The sequence below is a fragment of the Ciona intestinalis genome, unplaced genomic scaffold, assembly GCF_000224145.3.
Source record: "Ciona intestinalis unplaced genomic scaffold, KH HT000133.1, whole genome shotgun sequence".
NCBI classification, from domain to species: Eukaryota; Metazoa; Chordata; class Ascidiacea; order Phlebobranchia; family Cionidae; genus Ciona; species Ciona intestinalis.
Genome location: NW_004190455.1, coordinates 10,512 through 26,812, shown reverse-complemented (window position 1 = coordinate 26,812; position 16,301 = coordinate 10,512). Strand labels below are relative to the sequence as shown.

At 35.6% G+C, this 16,301-nt stretch overlaps 4 protein-coding genes and 1 long non-coding RNA gene across 9 annotated transcripts in view; 2 read left to right on the top strand and 3 right to left on the bottom strand.

Moving 5' to 3' along the window:
- Positions 1-16,301, bottom strand: part of LOC100183424 (spectrin alpha chain, non-erythrocytic 1) — a 50,931-nt gene that overhangs the window by 24,266 nt on the left and 10,364 nt on the right. The window lies entirely within an intron of this gene.
- Positions 614-1,782, top strand: LOC113475173. The gene is made up of 2 exons (XR_003396915.1): positions 614-840; positions 1,091-1,782. It is a non-coding gene; the product is annotated as an uncharacterized LOC113475173 (long non-coding RNA).
- atf3 (transcription factor protein) lies at positions 1,616-8,208 on the bottom strand. 4 transcript variants are annotated; one of them, XM_026838952.1, is made up of 4 exons: positions 4,132-4,246; positions 3,499-3,943; positions 3,047-3,157; positions 1,616-2,476 (listed from the first exon to the last, which is right to left on the bottom strand). In XM_026838952.1, the coding sequence occupies exons 2-4, from the start codon at positions 3,907-3,909 to the stop codon at positions 2,177-2,179; spliced, it is 822 nt and encodes a 273-aa protein (XP_026694753.1). In that variant the 5' UTR covers positions 3,910-3,943; positions 4,132-4,246; the 3' UTR covers positions 1,616-2,176.
- On the top strand, positions 6,233-9,776 carry zf(ring)-23 (zinc finger protein). The gene is given in 9 exon segments (NM_001078462.1): positions 6,233-6,318; positions 6,320-6,468; positions 7,035-7,165; positions 7,638-7,870; positions 8,268-8,349; positions 8,570-8,633; positions 8,975-9,066; positions 9,123-9,172; positions 9,540-9,776. Coding segments are annotated over 9 exon segments (981 nt in total). The 5' UTR covers positions 6,233-6,297; the 3' UTR covers positions 9,699-9,776.
- Positions 9,648-16,301, bottom strand: part of LOC113475169 (zonadhesin-like) — a 10,895-nt gene continuing 4,241 nt past the window's right edge. For both annotated transcript variants that reach the window (XM_026838956.1, XM_026838957.1), the window contains exons 4-16: positions 16,030-16,299; positions 15,849-15,968; positions 15,135-15,257; positions 14,635-14,760; positions 14,268-14,381; positions 13,741-13,908; positions 13,281-13,363; positions 12,590-12,731; positions 12,199-12,375; positions 11,592-11,768; positions 10,971-11,156; positions 10,462-10,620; positions 9,648-9,794 (exon numbers count right to left, since the gene is read on the bottom strand). In XM_026838956.1, the coding sequence (XP_026694757.1) occupies positions 9,793-9,794; positions 10,462-10,620; positions 10,971-11,156; positions 11,592-11,768; positions 12,199-12,375; positions 12,590-12,731; positions 13,281-13,363; positions 13,741-13,908; positions 14,268-14,381; positions 14,635-14,760; positions 15,135-15,257; positions 15,849-15,968; positions 16,030-16,299 (1,847 nt within the window). In that variant the 3' untranslated portion in view covers positions 9,648-9,792. The remainder of the gene's footprint in view (positions 9,795-10,461; positions 10,621-10,970; positions 11,157-11,591; positions 11,769-12,198; positions 12,376-12,589; positions 12,732-13,280; positions 13,364-13,740; positions 13,909-14,267; positions 14,382-14,634; positions 14,761-15,134; positions 15,258-15,848; positions 15,969-16,029; positions 16,300-16,301) is intronic.

The following is a 16,301-nucleotide window of genomic DNA, read 5'->3' as shown; positions in this document are numbered from 1 at the left end:
AAATGCAATTAGATTTCCATCGATAGGCTAATTTTAAAATGTCTAATTTTTGTGACAGTATTTTAATAAAAATAAAACAAAATTATACTTATAATATATCAACGTCAAATTATTTGGTATGTAGACCATAAAAGGCCCACAAATAATAGTTTTGTCACCTCCAAGTTAGTTGTATCCTTCCAACTTTCATCAACAGCAATTTGCATCCTATCATTCATCCATCTCTCTAATTCACCGGTGTCTCTCAGGAAATGTTGGAAACGTAATGCTTCCTTTAATTCCAATCTTTTAGCAATCATGGCATCTTTGAACGCCTGGGGGAATATGGAAAGTTAAACATGCTATGGATAAAATATAATATGGTCAAGTGTTGGGTAAAACAAAATAAAAATTACCCAAAGTTGCATATGTGGCAACTCGTAAGTTGACACGAGCTGTATGAAACAGAACACCCATGTTATAATGACTGTCGATTCCCGCAGTTTCCCGGCCATGCGAGTATAAACAAGTTACATACCTGATAACTTATAAGCAGGCGCGAGGTGTATGAAACAGAACACCCGTGTTATAACTTTTTTCCACAAAAACAATAAATCACACCGACATACTTTATATTGAGAAAGGACTTGTTCTCGTCTCCTTGCAACATCGTCTGCCGTTTGCAACGGAACAAAAGTAGTCGAAGCTATTTCTTCAGTCATGCTTGCTTTATTAGAACTCTCTTTCAACAGATATTAGTTGTGCTGCGTAGTATTGGCTATAAAAGAATCAGAAATAGAAGAAAATGTTAGACTTGAAAAACAAAACATCAAAGAAACATCTACACACAAAGTGGTAAATGTAAGCGAACATGAGGTGTATAAAACAGAACACCCGCGTTATAACGACTGTCGTTACCCCGCCATGCGAGGATACATTAGTTATGTTCATTCATTTAATCAAAATAACTGAAACAATTAAAAACGCATTTACGCGTGTAGCCTAGCCCTAAAAATCCTACTGTTTTTGCAAACTAAACTGACAAATCTGTCAAAATATAACCGCTAATGCTACTAAAACAGCTAAACTAAAACTTTTTTAACCCAAACAGACAATAAACATGGCCGACTACGAATGCACTCCGGACCCCACCCCGCCGCTAATCGATGTAGATCTTTTCCAAGCAATCGAAGTCACGTGACCACTTGGAAAAAAGGAGAAAGCCAAGTTGAACCAAAGTATGTAATGTTACGGGGATCGGGCATGGTCCCAAAGATAGACGATAAGTTGGGCTCACGCAATTTGATTTGTGTTCTTTGTAAAGTTAGATCTCGAACTAGGAAGTAAGCAAATGCGCATTTAACTGTTATTCCAAACTTCGAAATAGCTAAGTGTGTCTACGTGTGCAATGCGTACTATTTTTATTAAACCTTTTTAGCCCTCACAGACCACTTAGGTGCTTACTGATCGTGTCTTTTCCAAGGACACATACGCCCACGATTGTATCAGCGCCGAGCCTCGAACTCACAACTTCTGGGCTAGGGAGGGGCGCGCTAATCTTATGTTCACAATAAAAACGCCTAAAATGCGTTTAATAAAAGTATTCAACAAATACTACAACACGGTAATAAAATATGTTTGTGGTTTGTACTTTTGTATTTTTCATTTTAATGATTAAATAAAACGAACTGTTGACACGAAAGTATATACACAGTATATACGTAGACGAAAACTGTATTCAGAACAATATGGCGGACAATCATAAACAATACTTCAATAGGAAGAAGGGAAATTGGGACGTGACATAACTCATTAACAGTAAATGGCTGTAACAATGTAACAAAGCACTATAGAGTGATTAACTTCCGCGTGAAAAAAAAACGTATATAGTATTGTGGGGTAAGATGGATAGGGCTATCCCATATTATTCAATATTTATTAATCGTCTTTTTAACAATTAATAACGCTATATTAGAGTCGTAAGAATACGTTCATGTGATTCTATAAATATTCTTGCTTGCTACTAAATAGAACGATAAAAAGAAAACATGGACCATCTTACCCCAGCTTACTAACTAACTAACAGCTCGCGAACATATTCGAATGAACGAGGCAAGAGAATCATAATATTCAAACATAAATGTGCGGATAAAGAAAAGTTATTTGTAAGTTGTAAAAAACATGCATACGGTGGCTATTATAAGCGCCGAGTTAAGTACGTTTCGTCGTATGGGTATATAGTTTTTGGGGCAGTATGCTCGTTCTGTTGGACATCATTGTCAGGAGCATTTGCTGCAGATGAGCAAATAGTGTTAAACCTCGGATCCGATTGTTTATCCATATACTGGGGTTCTGCATCTAGATTTATTTCCTCTGGTACTGCAATACACTCTGGTTTGTGGCCATTTAGCAAGTACATTAACTTTTGTCTTTCTTCTTGCAGCTTTTCGATTTCTCGTTTTAGCTTTGCGTTCAGGTTTTCTAGATGTTCAGATTCCTGTAAAATAAATACAGATTGCAATTCTCCATTCATAAATACGTCATACGGTTAGCTAGCCAACTGGTTCGATCTAGCTTTGTTTACGAGCGGCGATTATGGGCGAACCGCACAACCAAAACTTTGGCTGTGGCGTTAGGAGAAGAGGCGTTTAAACCAAACCTCTGACGTATAACGGCAACAGACTACTTATACCCCGGTTAGAAAAACAACAAAATTTTATTTCTGCCTAAAATCGTAATGGCTAATAGCAAGGTTATTTTATTCGTGACTGAGCAGGCGGATTTCCGTTAAAAATATAACGGTTGTGTACGATTAAATATATGTATAGTTTGGGGCAAGGTAGCAAACATTTCATTCTTTTTCATCTTCACATTTAGTAGTAAACAAAAAACATTTACAAAATTATAAAACCGTTTCCTAACAACTCTAAAGTTATCGTTGTCATATTTGTTGAAAACACGGTCAGAAAATATGGAATTTTATGTGCTAACGGCATCCATCTTGCCCCACAGTACTACATACCCTGATAAAGACTTTATGTAATCATGTTGATTTAACTTATATTACCTCTTGCAACTGCTCTGACAAAATCTTTTTCTTAAACCGGCATTTTGCGGCGGCGACTTTATTTCTTTCTCGTCTTCTTTCGCGTTTTAGCAAAGTTTCGGGAGAAATTTCCTGTAGGAAAATTAGCACATATAAAATTTAAGTTTTAGTACTAATATAGTTTATAATGTTGGTTGTAGCGGTTACTGCTTTTATCGAGTTTGTTTTACCCGATAACGTGAATTGTAAAATGATTTTAGGTATGCCTCCAATCTTTTCGGTTTTGCATATTAATCACACTTTTGATATTGTAACCGAATCAACAATATCACCCACAAAGCTACATACATGGTAACTCGTAAGCGGGCATGTGTATGAAACAGAACGCCGGTGTAGCCGTGTTATAACGACTGTCGCTGCCCCGCCAAGCAAGGATAGGCTACATTCAGTCATAGATCTCTATTCGTACTTACGTCATTCTGTTGCGTTTTGTATTCAAGTTCCACTGTTTCGGGCAATCCTCTTGCTATCCGTTTACTCTGGATCGTATATCTTAGTTCTTCCTTAATAAGCGGTCGAATATGTTCTTCAACCATCAGTAGATCTTCGGTTGTCATTCGAGATAAACTTCTCTCGTCGTTATAGACTTGCTGGTTGTTCATATTACGGTGCTTGTACTCTGCCTGGTTATCTGGTGAGCGCCTTCCCTGTCGTAGGTCGACTGCGACGTTTGAATCGCTTGCAACATTATGATGGATCGAACCTTTCCTGCTTCCCCCATTGTTATAATACGTGGATTGATAAGACTGAGGTATATAGTAAGGCGAAACTCTTCCACGTGCTGGGGTGCTACTTTGTCCATGAGTCATCATATGCAGCTTCATTGGTGAGATTACAAAGTATGCTTGCTACCCAGATCTATAAATAGAATACAAACATGGTGACTTAACACATACGATATATCGACAATCATTAATAGAATAAGCAATTGTACACCGCTACCTACTATATACATAAAAATATCTAGCTTTTCACATTAGAAAAATTTACTTTTTAAAAAGTCGTCCCGTTAAACCGTTTAATATATTAAGAAAGCATATTCATACCTACTTCGAGCATAACCACATACTTAACGCACAGTATTGCCAGCTGACAAGACCGGTCTGCTACCAACGACATTATCGCCCGTTTCCACTCGCTCTTATATAGTGCGCGTTTCTCATGGCTGTGCCACAACGGGCGAGAGAGTAATGTCTAAAATTAGAGCTGACTTCAGGCACTGTTTTCGGCAATGGAACATATCAACGGACGGCTACTCAAGCGCAGCAAACCGCTAATCCCCTGACGCAAAGCAAATGCCGGAGAAAAGTATCAAGCGCCGTATACGTGATGCTTGTGTTGTGTTATGATACAACACAAGTCAATTGTGGTCTTTTAATTTATTTCCAAGCGAACTGAATTCGTTTACATTAAGTTGTAATTATAGATTTAAATTAAAACACAATATAGTAGGGTGAGAGAAGATGGGACACCTTAAGCACATAGTATACAAATAACCTGGTCGTGATTCAATTCAAACCATTAACAACGGTCTATAAGAGTTGCGAGGATACAGTTTTATATTTCCTTGAGTGTTTTTTGTTTATTGCCAAATTGGATGAGAAAATAGAATGAAAGGGTGTCCCATCTTTCCCCACAATACTATATCATGCAAGCAAGAATTCGCGTGTATAATTCCGACCATACTATCTTGTTTACACAAACTTTTTATCATTAGACATTAATTTGTGTTTAATTAAATACATCTAAATATAAATTGGATTAGCAGCGACGTTTCATTTGACATTTTTGCTCGAGTAGCGTTATTGTATGTGTGTGGTTTTAATACATTGCGTATGTGTCCTTACGCAAAGTTTTAACGGTAATTCACCTATAGCCCGGTTTAGGTAGCACTAATGGGTTGCCCCAATCCCAAGCCAAACATAATGTATGGTAGGGTGGAGAGACAGGACACCTTTGGCACATAATACCCAAATATCTTGATCGTGTTTTTAAAAATTACCAACGGTCTATGAGAGTCGCGAGGATACGATTTCAAAATTCTTTAAATGTTCTTTGTTTACTACCAAACTAAACGAGAAAATAGTATGAAAGGTGTCCCATCTTCTCCCACCCTACTATATATTCATCGGTAAGGGTCGCTTTATTTAAACATAATAAAATACCGCGTATTTACGATATAAGCGAATGATACAGTTCACGCACGTTTGATAAATATGCCCACGCGGTTAGCATTGTGCTTTAAATGTGTTAGTCATCATAATTCGTGAGCAACGCAAGTAAACATGGCGGGGTAACTTGGTTTTAAACCGGTTACTCGTCTTTATAATAATCTTGTCCTATAACGGAAAGCCAACATTGAAAATACTGACTGGTACGCATCCATTTCCGTGTGATTTATTTATCCTCGTGTGGCCGGAAAACAACGACGTTATAACACGGGTGTTCTGTTCCATACACCTCATGCCCACTTACGAGTTACCATGTATGTAACTTATTGATCCTCGCATGGCGCGGCAACGACAGTCGTTATAACACGGGTGTTTTGTTTCATACACCTCGTGCCCGCTTACAAGTTACCACGTATTTAACTTATTTATCCTTACATGGCGGGGCAACGACAGTCGTTATAACACGGGTGTTCTGTTCCATACACCTTGTGTCCGCTCGCTAATCATCATGTAAATAGGTTAGGGGTTAATTTTAGTGTACCAGTCTGTATTTTAGAAACTGGCCCCTTGCATGCGATGCGTTTTACTATATTTCTACGTGGCCGCCATGATAACATGGTCTATAGATTATAACAAATTCAGTACAGCCCGCGCGTACTCCATAAGTTCTGCATCAAGGCGCACCAGGGGACCTAATATTTACTCAGATTCGCGCCAAAGGAGATTAGACATTAATCGTTGATGGCTTAATCGGTTAGGTGGCGACAGTTTACATTTTGCTGCCATAAACCAGCCAGTTATGACTAAAATTGCTGCTTTGACATAAATATACATTTTCTTTTAATCCTGTTTAAGTTTTATATAGGAGTTCAATAAAAGTGGAAAATTCTAGTTTAAAGTGATTTAATCGTGCCCATTAAATGAAACCAGTCATGCGCGACTTTACGCGCCAAATAACTTTCTCACGTTGGGGACTTTTTAACTTACGTAGAAAAGAGAAACTTTGGAAAAGATTAAAATCAAAATAAAGAATATATTGATATGAATGCAACGTCTAATGGCAACGTTAACTGGAGAGGATATATCGTGTCCAATTTGCTTGGATATTTACATCCAACCAATAACGTTGGTATGCAAGCACGAGTTGTGTAAATCTTGTTATGAAGATTACTTTTTGAAAGCGGATTTTCGTTGCCCGTTGTGCAAGAAAAGGTTTGTCAATTGTGTGGAATATTCTTAAATTGTATTGCATTATTGTGAGATTCTATTAGAATACTTACAATTCTACCAATAAAACTCAGGAAGTACTGTTTATAACTTGCATCATGGCCTACTCAATACATTTGAGTAGGCCATGCTTGCATATAATATAAAAATATACTTTCTGGTGGTTTAAGAAGTTTTTGCTTGCTAACAAAAATTTGATCATTGCAAACTTGACATGTTTGTCTTGTAACGTTTATACCCTCCCTAAAGATTTGGCACTTGTGAAGAATCTTCCGGTACATAGCAGAATAGGCTGGTGGAAAGTGTTTGGTGGTTAGTGGTAATAGAAGTTAGTAGTTAAGGGTTAGTGGTTAGCAAATAAGGTGGGGAGAGTTTCTTCACTAGCACCAAAGATTTAAGACACAACATTTTCTGTTATTCATAAAGAAGATTTATACATTCTATTGCTACCAGGCATATTGAACAGTCTTAAACAGTTTTTCCAGCATTTTTACCAGTCCTTTAAAATCACAATTAATATTTTTTTCATTAAATTCACACTTACTCTGCAGACTGAGTACTTGGGCTCGCAGGAACCCAACGGTTGATTTGTTGGTTAACGTTGACAAGTGGTCAGCCATTCAACAACAATATCCTGATCTGGTTAAGAAAAGACTGAATGGGGAAGATACTCATTTGGAATGTGAGATTTTTGGTGTATTTAGGTGTAAAGCATGTTGAGAAAGATGATGACAAATGTTAGTGTATAATGTTAAATGCTGTTAACATTAGTAGGGGTGAATTCATTATGTCTGCAATCCACAACACTCTTATGCTGTTCAAATTGTAACGTTTAAACAATTATATTCAAGCAAAACTTGTAAGGTATTTTCCCAATGTATATATAGATATATATATGATAGGCCTTTATGTATAAATATAAAACGCTTCACAATTTTGCTTCACCATAAAACTTCTCTTCAGAGATTGGTAATGTGATTTTTCTTTCAAATACCATTAATTTTAGGGAAAAATATGGTTCAACGTTCGAATTCTGGTGTAGTACATAATTCCTTTTAATATAAACATTTTTTTTGAGACTTTACCTTGAAGAATATAATTTGAAAATTTAAACACTTTACAATTTTGCTTGACTATGAAACTCCCCTTTAAAGATCATCGGCCACTTAGCATCCAAGTTGCAAAACAAGGAATAATCCATGAGGAATATGAAGAGATGAGGCTTAAGTATGAGAGAGAAAGATTGTCGCAAGCAGAAGAAGAAGAAGCAAAATCAATGGAACTCATCAACCAGATGATGGAGGAAGAGAAAAGACAGTTGGAAAAAACTCGACAAGAACAAATTGAGAACGATGAAAAGTTTGCGAATATTATTTGTCAACAACTCGTGAGTTGACTTGTTATGAAACTTATGATGTTCCGATTACAGGCGTCCAACATGGGTGTGTATGCCCTTTAGTAAGTTACAGCTAAAATTACTTGTATAAAATGAAGAGTGAATAATCATAGATGGCTTACATGGGTAGGCAGATATCCTGGAATAGGTTATGATACCATTTACTTCCTTTAAAGAAATGCACCCATGCTCCACACCATTAAAAAAATCATGCAAGCCAATAATGTTATATCCTTCTGTGAGAGTGAGATAGTTTATAATAAACTTATAAACAAATTCATTTGTTAAGTAGAATAAATTGACACCAATTCATTATAACACTAACTCACTGCAGAAACAATATTCAAACATCGTACCTTAATATTTCAATCTAACTTTCACCACACAGAACCAACCTTCTCCGTCCCCTGTTTGTAAAAAGATATTAAGATCCACCATCAAAACAAGATCTGCAAAGAAAAAAGGAAATGGTAAAAATTCTGTGTTATTGTTATTATGGGGTCTTATCTAAGCATTTATAAATGAAATTGGTTTACTAAAGTTGTTTTTGTTATGGCGTATGATTGCTTCATATTCGTTTTTTTCTTTTTATATGGCACAGTAGTTAGTACGAAAGCTTACTCTTTACCAACTGTGAAGTGACACGCAAGGATAAATTACCTACAGTAATATAAATAATGTATTTGGTAGGAAGTTCCATCAAGTGTAAATCGATTGACACTTTCTTTCAAACCTCTCCTACCCAACTAAACAGGTAACAGTGATATAATTTAAAGAAAACATCAACTTTTGGTTATTTGTTTAATTTAAACAGGATCTAATGAATCTTAAATAAATGAATCTTAAAACGTCCGGAGTGTTTAACTTAATGATGAAATGCTATACAGTTAAATTCTTCTATACTTAAAAAACTTTAGTTATTGTAAAGTAACCTAAATGGTCTTTATATTAACAGAACCAAACTGACTGATCACTATATTGACGTAACTAAACTAAATGACTTTTATAATGAACTAATTTTACTGTACTATAGCCTACTTGAAAAAACTTCAGTTATTGTAAAATAAACTAAACGATCTTTATAATGAACTACAGTAGTATATCAAGCCCTGACCCAACAGCAAGCACTTCTCAATCATTCTGTCCCTGTGTTCAGTCATTCTGTGTTACCTCATCACCAACACATGGTATGCAGTAATATTTTATTATATCTCTATGTTATATTACAAAACTTCCACACCAGATAAAGAGGCAGCAGAGAGCAAGTCAAATGAAAATGTTGGTCCTGTGAAAGTAAGTGCCAAAATATGATAGTTTGAAATAAAATAACAAAAGTAGTTTCATTATATGTGTACATACTGATTGTTTGTATTTTTGTAGCAACTTCTAAACACAGAACATTACTGCCTAGGTATTCAAACTTTTAGGTCGTAAAAATGGTCTGAATTTCTATTCATAAATTGCACTCACAGTAATATATAATAATAACATAAATAGATTAAATAAATAGGTAAATACATTTTCTAATATAATGTTGAATATTCTTCTTAAATATGGAACTAATATTCTTCTAAAATCTTATATATAAATGAATTAATACTATGTAAATGCATTTTCTAATAATATAATATTGAATAAAATATTGAACTAATTTTAACAGTTGGAACTTGAACAGACATCAGAAATTCAATCTGATCATCCAACAGATGATGTGTTGGATTTACATTTTCTTAATAAAGATACACCTCCTGGTAAAGCACAACACTCAGTTAATGATATGATGCCACTACGTAAAAGAAGGAAGCTGAAAAATTATTAGATTTTGTTGAATTTTCCTGTTTCATGCCGTTCTCTATTTTTCTTCAGTGTTAGTTTCAATAAAACAACTTTAAACTTCTGCGTGCAAATTTTATTTCTGTAAAATAAAATATGTTAAATTTTAGGTATATAGGATAAAAATTATTCAGCTCAAACATATTATTTATATAAATATTAGTTCGGTTTTAGACGAGTGAAGAATCACTATTAGCTCCAGTATATATTTAGAGTGTCTGTAAGGTTATCTAGTAAATGGTTGATGAAGTGGGCAACAGTATGAAAAGTTAAGTACTGTTTAAAACTTTAAATGATGCCAAATTTTGGCGATTATAAACCAAGTTAGAGCAAAATCACCCACAAAGTAGAAAGTAACATACATGGTAACTCGTAAGCTGGCCTGAGGTGTATGAACACCCGTGTTATAACGACTGTCGTTTTCCGGCCACGCGAGGATAAAGTAAGTTACATACATACAAATTTGCTCAATACATGGTTGAAACAATTAGCTTCGTAACCTTTTTGTAAATATTGCAAAACTTTAGCAAATAAATAATGAAGTTAGTAAAATAATTTAGGACGTAATATCCAATTATCCTGATCATGTTTTAAACAAATAACAACGATATATGGAATTTGTAAAAATATGGTTTTAAAATTCTTTGTATTTTCTTTGTTTATTACAAAACGGGTTGAGAAAATGGAATGAAGAGGTGTCCCATCTCCCCCCATCCTACTATGTGGTTTAAACACACCAATACACTTACACAAGCACTGTAGTTTAGGGCTGCCCCACTGTCCGTTTCGACATGATATGAACGCCCACCCTGTTGGATAATAACCACTGTCACAAACATACAACACAATCTTGGAACCTTGTGGCCTGGGACGAGCATTGGCAACTCTTGGTACGACTCCACAACCATCTGCAAGGAGAAATATTGTTGAAGAACTTGTATGTTTGTCCGGTGCCGGTGCAAAGTGTTTAGCTCGCCTGTTTATAAGCCAGAGGTAATGGGTTCAAGGCTCGCTGCTGCTGAGCGTATGCGTTTTTGTGCAAAATACTTAACAGCAATTGCTAATTTAAAGCAAGTAACATTACATTCATTTGTTAAGGTGACCTTGCTAAGTTTTTAAAACAACTCAGAATAAACTTTATTGAAATCTGGATTGCACCTCTCAACTTAAAATATTTGTCAAACTTTTATAATGGTGTAAAAATCCAGGCTTGGAGTTTATGTTAAAGCTTAACAGTACATGTCGTGTTATCCCTTACCATGACACACAAACGTTGGTGTCCCCCAAGTTCCATCCCTTAGGCAAGTAACTTTATTCTTAGTTGAACTTGACCTGTACCCTCTGTTACACGAGTATTTGACAACATTCCCAAACTTATATGAAGTTTTCCTTTTGTAAGTTACAGGTCGCGCGTTCGGGATAACAGGAGGGATTGAACATTCACCTGGTGTGGAGAAAAATTTGGTATGAAACACAACATAGCTTTTTACATTTTTGAACGTAATGATAAAGATCAACATATTGAAAAAAACGAAGGTATGGGATTCAACAGCTAAATAAATAGTATTCGGAATATGCGCTGGGTCCAAAGCTCAACCAGACAGCAGAATTGAAGTTTAATAGTTATTATTTATATTATAAAAAAGAGCACGGATCTCAACCACCCACAAACATACATGCATGGTAACTCGTAAGCTGGCGAGAAGTGTACGAAATGTTATAACGACTGTTGGTTTTTGCCATGTAAGGATAAATAGGTTTCAAATGGGGTAATTTATAAGAGGGTGCATGAAACGAAACACTTGTGTTGAAATGAAACGCAGTTATTGCCCCATTACATCAAGATAAACAAGTTAAAATCATCTATTCATGAACTCACTGTTACATCTGAAGTTGGTTGGTGACCAAGTTAAATCTGATCTACATTTAATATATGAGTGACCAGAACCTCTGAACCCGGGGTTGCAAGCGTACTTTGCTACATCACCGAGCAAATAAGCTTCCTCTGCATTTGGTATTTCAGCATTCGGAATAACTGGAGGTGGCATGCACGCTCCTGTGGAAAGAAGAAGATAATTGTCAGTACTAAACTGTGTACGACGGTTTTATTTATAGTTATGCATGTCCTTTGAGTAAAAAGATTTTTTTAACGTTTTTTTTGTTACTTAATTTACGCTTAGCATTAAATGTTTACTCTGTATGTATTTATCCCACGGTATGTGTATTATACACTGTTTTTTTTATAAGTTTGACCCAAAACTTTATGACTGATTTATGACAAAAATGTGTGACAAATACAACAAAATGTAGACTTTTTTTACTTCCAGCTTCAAATGTCCACACATTCATAACTCAAAAGTGGATAACTTACATCATATGCCCATCAGCCCCACATGCTAACACACTGTATTATAAACACACAGTGGTTATATTCTAATATTTATATATCTACCACAAATTTAATGACACACCTCCATTTAACTTACCCACACAAGAAAGCCCAGGTCTTGAAAACACTCCCCTCTTGGTACAAACTACGTCTGTTGGACCGCTTGATGTGAAGCCAGCATTACAAGTGTATTGTAATATTTCCCCAACCCCAAAGTTAATGCGAGTTGTCACAGGGGTTGCGTTATCAACTTGGGGGATATCCCTGCAGCCAACTTTAAATATAATTCTTAATTAAATGTTAGCGTACATATTTTATTTTAATACAGTTTAATATAAAGAAAGTCAAACCAACAAAAAATAAAAGGGAATTGGCTGAAAAACGACAGTCGTACAACATGCCAAAGTTACCTGTGGAAAATATCAGTGAAAGTGAGGTTACTTAACCTAAAAAAACTCATTATTTAAATCTTCCAGTAAAAAACGAACCTGGTGCTTTTTTGCAAGCAAATGGTAACCGGTATCTACAAGACACGTCGTTCCAAACCCCTTTGCGACGTAACATCACCACACAATCCTCGTTCCGCGCAAGGTATGACTGAGGTTGGTTTCGTTGCCATCGTAAGAAATCCTGAACATTTGAAACTTGGTTGTGGATTATTAGGTAATTTTGAATGGCAACGAAAGGGTAATTTTGAAAGTTACCACGTATGTAACTTATTTATCCTCGCATGGCTGGCAACGAAAGTTGTTATAACACAGGTGTTCTGTTTCATACACATCGTGCCCGCTTACAAGTTACCACGTATGTAACTTATTTTTCCTCGCATGGCTGGCAACGAAAGTTGTTATAACACAGGTGTTCTGTTTCATACAACTCATGCCCACTTACGAGTTACAACGTATGTAACTTATTTATCCTCGCATGGCGGGGCAACGACAGTTGTTATAACAACGGTGTTCTGTTTCATACACTTTGTGCCTGCTTATAAGTTACGATGAGCAACTTTGCAAGGCATTGTTTTTCTATGTTTTTGCAACTCATAAGTCAACACTTGGTTTAAACAATTACTGTTACATTTCTTGCTCAAGAACATGTCTCAGTATGCCTTTGACCATTGCACCGTCAAGCCTTTATCCTTTAGTTACGATGCGAGATACACAAACATAACAAACATACCACGGGTGTTTGATCCGGCCACCTAAACCTGCTTTCCTTTCGAATATCATTCAATCCAATCCACAAGTATTTGGACGAAAGGCCTTTGAATATTTAAGTCACATTTAGCAAGAAAATATATAAAAAATTGCAGTAGCAAACAAAAAGATATAGATTTTAAAAATAGTATATATTTAAGATCAATGTTTTGGAAACAATAAATAAATAGGTAACAATTTTAGAGTTGTTATATATTATATTTGTAGTAGGATATTGTATTTAACCACGATATATAATGATAATGGGACAACTTTGTTCTAAATCTAGGGTGCCATGGCATGCCACGCTGTAGGACCTCACCCACGTAAAATAGAACACAGTCGCAATGGTAGTGCGATAGAATCTACTAGAATAGAAATCTGCTAATAATTTTGTTGCTCATACAAACACTGCAACTACTAATGTATTTTTATCAACTTACTTCGGACAAAAAAGTTCTCTCTTCTTGAATGAATACTTGGCAGCGTTGCGTTGTGTTTCTTCTTACAATACCATTGAGCTCTCCTCCATTTAAGTCGAACATTTCTTTGGTACTGGTAACAGAAACCTTCAAACTTTCGCCAACCTCTACTACACGGTGTGCTCAGGTCTGCAAAATTGAATGAATGAATGTAACTGATATATCCTCTATCCTATCTATTATGTATAAATGAACATCAATCATCTTTTTATTCAGAGAAAATTCAGAAGTTATAACACTTATCTATCCTTGCATGACAGAGCAACGACTTTTGTTATAACACGGGTGTTCTGTTTCATACACCTCGTGCCTGCTTACCAATTACCACGTAACATTGTGTTTTGTTATTTGTGTGTTTTATAATATGAACAACCAATCAGTGACCACTAGTTAAAGTAATATCCACAATGCCATGGCATCAATTAGCATCATAGGTTCAAAAAAAAACATCTATTGTTCAAAAACAAGATACCAACAATTCCACTCACCCACTTCACACTGGTAGCCTGTGTAACCTCTTGGACAAATACATAAGTATCTTCCCTTAAGCGACAAACAGGGTGCATTATTTTGACAAGGTCTTGATTGGCAATAATCAATGTCTGCAAAAAAGTGTCTTGTACAATAAATGAATGTAACTTATTTGTTCACATATTGTGCACTGGTGTTCTGTTTTTGTGGGAGATAAATGGTTGGGTTTACATATTTTAAAAGTATAGCTGACCACTGGGCAATTGCTCACAATGGTTGTGGCTTTGAGCTTTGATCTTATACCCCCTGGGCTAGAAGCAAGTATATTAACCACGGTACCATGGCCCCAGGACAAGAAAATCGTCTATAAACTATAGTTTTTACCTTTGCATGTAATACCATCAGGTAACAACGTGTAGCCATTATAACATGAGCATTGATAGCTGCCTATGGTGTTATTACATTGGTGTTGGCACTGATGCGTTTCTTCATATTGGCATTCATCAATATCTGGAACGAAATAATTAATAAAGAGCTTTCTCAGGAAAATAAACCTAGAATTACAGATTGTAAAGATTGGCCTCAATGTCATGCTTAATATTCTATGTGGGTGAGGCCCTACAGCATGTCATGTCATAGGACTTAACATTTAGGATAGAGTTGGAACATTATCCTAACACCCAGGGTGCTGCAACTCATTGGTGACCACTGGTCTGGATGTAAGCACCTAACCACTGAGCCATGGTGCTGGACCAAGATTTATCTTAACAATTTGTTTTTCTAGACTTGGAAAAAATGTTTGTATTGGGATTGAAAAAAATCCACTATATCAAAAATCTGGACAAAGCACATGCTAGCAAAACTTTCCAATCAAACAGACTTACCTAAACAAGTTCTTCTATCTGAGCTCAGTGCATAACCAGAGAAACATGAACATTCATATGAACCGAATGTGTTTCCACACGAATGATCGCAACTATCAGATCCATAGAAACATTCATCATCATCTGAAAAAGTTGTTAAAAATATTAATTGCTTCCAATTAGAAAAAGTAAATTTTCACTTATACACACTTTAGACAAAATCTAACACACATATTAGGTTTGAGTTATTATCTCAATAATCGCTTCCAATTACAATAAGTGGATTTCAATTTATTATTACATTATTAAAATTTATCACATGTGTGTTCTATTTCATACACATCATGTTGGGTGATTGTTATTATGGTGACAATTTGGACAACCCATTAGTGATCACTGGGTTGGAGCAATCACTGTTAAGTGTCTTGCACAAGGTCATATACGCCCACAATGACAGCAGTGATGGTGGTATCATTAGGTAATCGGTTACTTCCTGATAACAAAACGAGCAATTTAACTTAAACAAGAGTAATAATCTAGCAAACTAATGTTAATTGGATTTCTGTTAAGGGATGCCATCATATTTTATCAACTTGTTGTGTTCATGTATCTATAGAATCTTTTAAAAGATACTTTCATGTTATATGCTTGTTTTTATTCTTGTGCATAAATATGATACTATCCAAAAAAGAGAAGATAAATTTATGATAATTTTGAATTTTAAAAAACTTGAACCTTCATCACAAAATTCTCCATGCAATCCATGAGGACAAATACAATAGAAATCATCTAAACCATGTTCAACACAACTCCCACCGTTGTGACAAGGATTGGAAAAACATATTCCACCAAAATCTAACAAAATAAGATAAATTTAAAAATATAAAAAGAGAAAGATAAAATTTACAATGTGTACCTGGTAGTTTTGTAGTTGCAAATGTGAAAGTTGTTTCAATAGGTGCTTCTGTTGTTTCAGTTGGTGCTTCTGTTGTTTCAGCTGGTACTTCTGTTGTTTCAGTTGGTACTTCTGTTGTTTCAGCTGGTACTTCCGTAGTTTCAGTTGGTACTTCTGTAGTTTCAGTTGGAACTTCTGTTGTTTTTGCTGGTACTTCTGTTGTTTCAGTTGGTGCTTCTGTTGTTTCAGCTGGTGCTTCTGTTGTTTCAGCTGGTAGTTCTGTTGTTACAGCT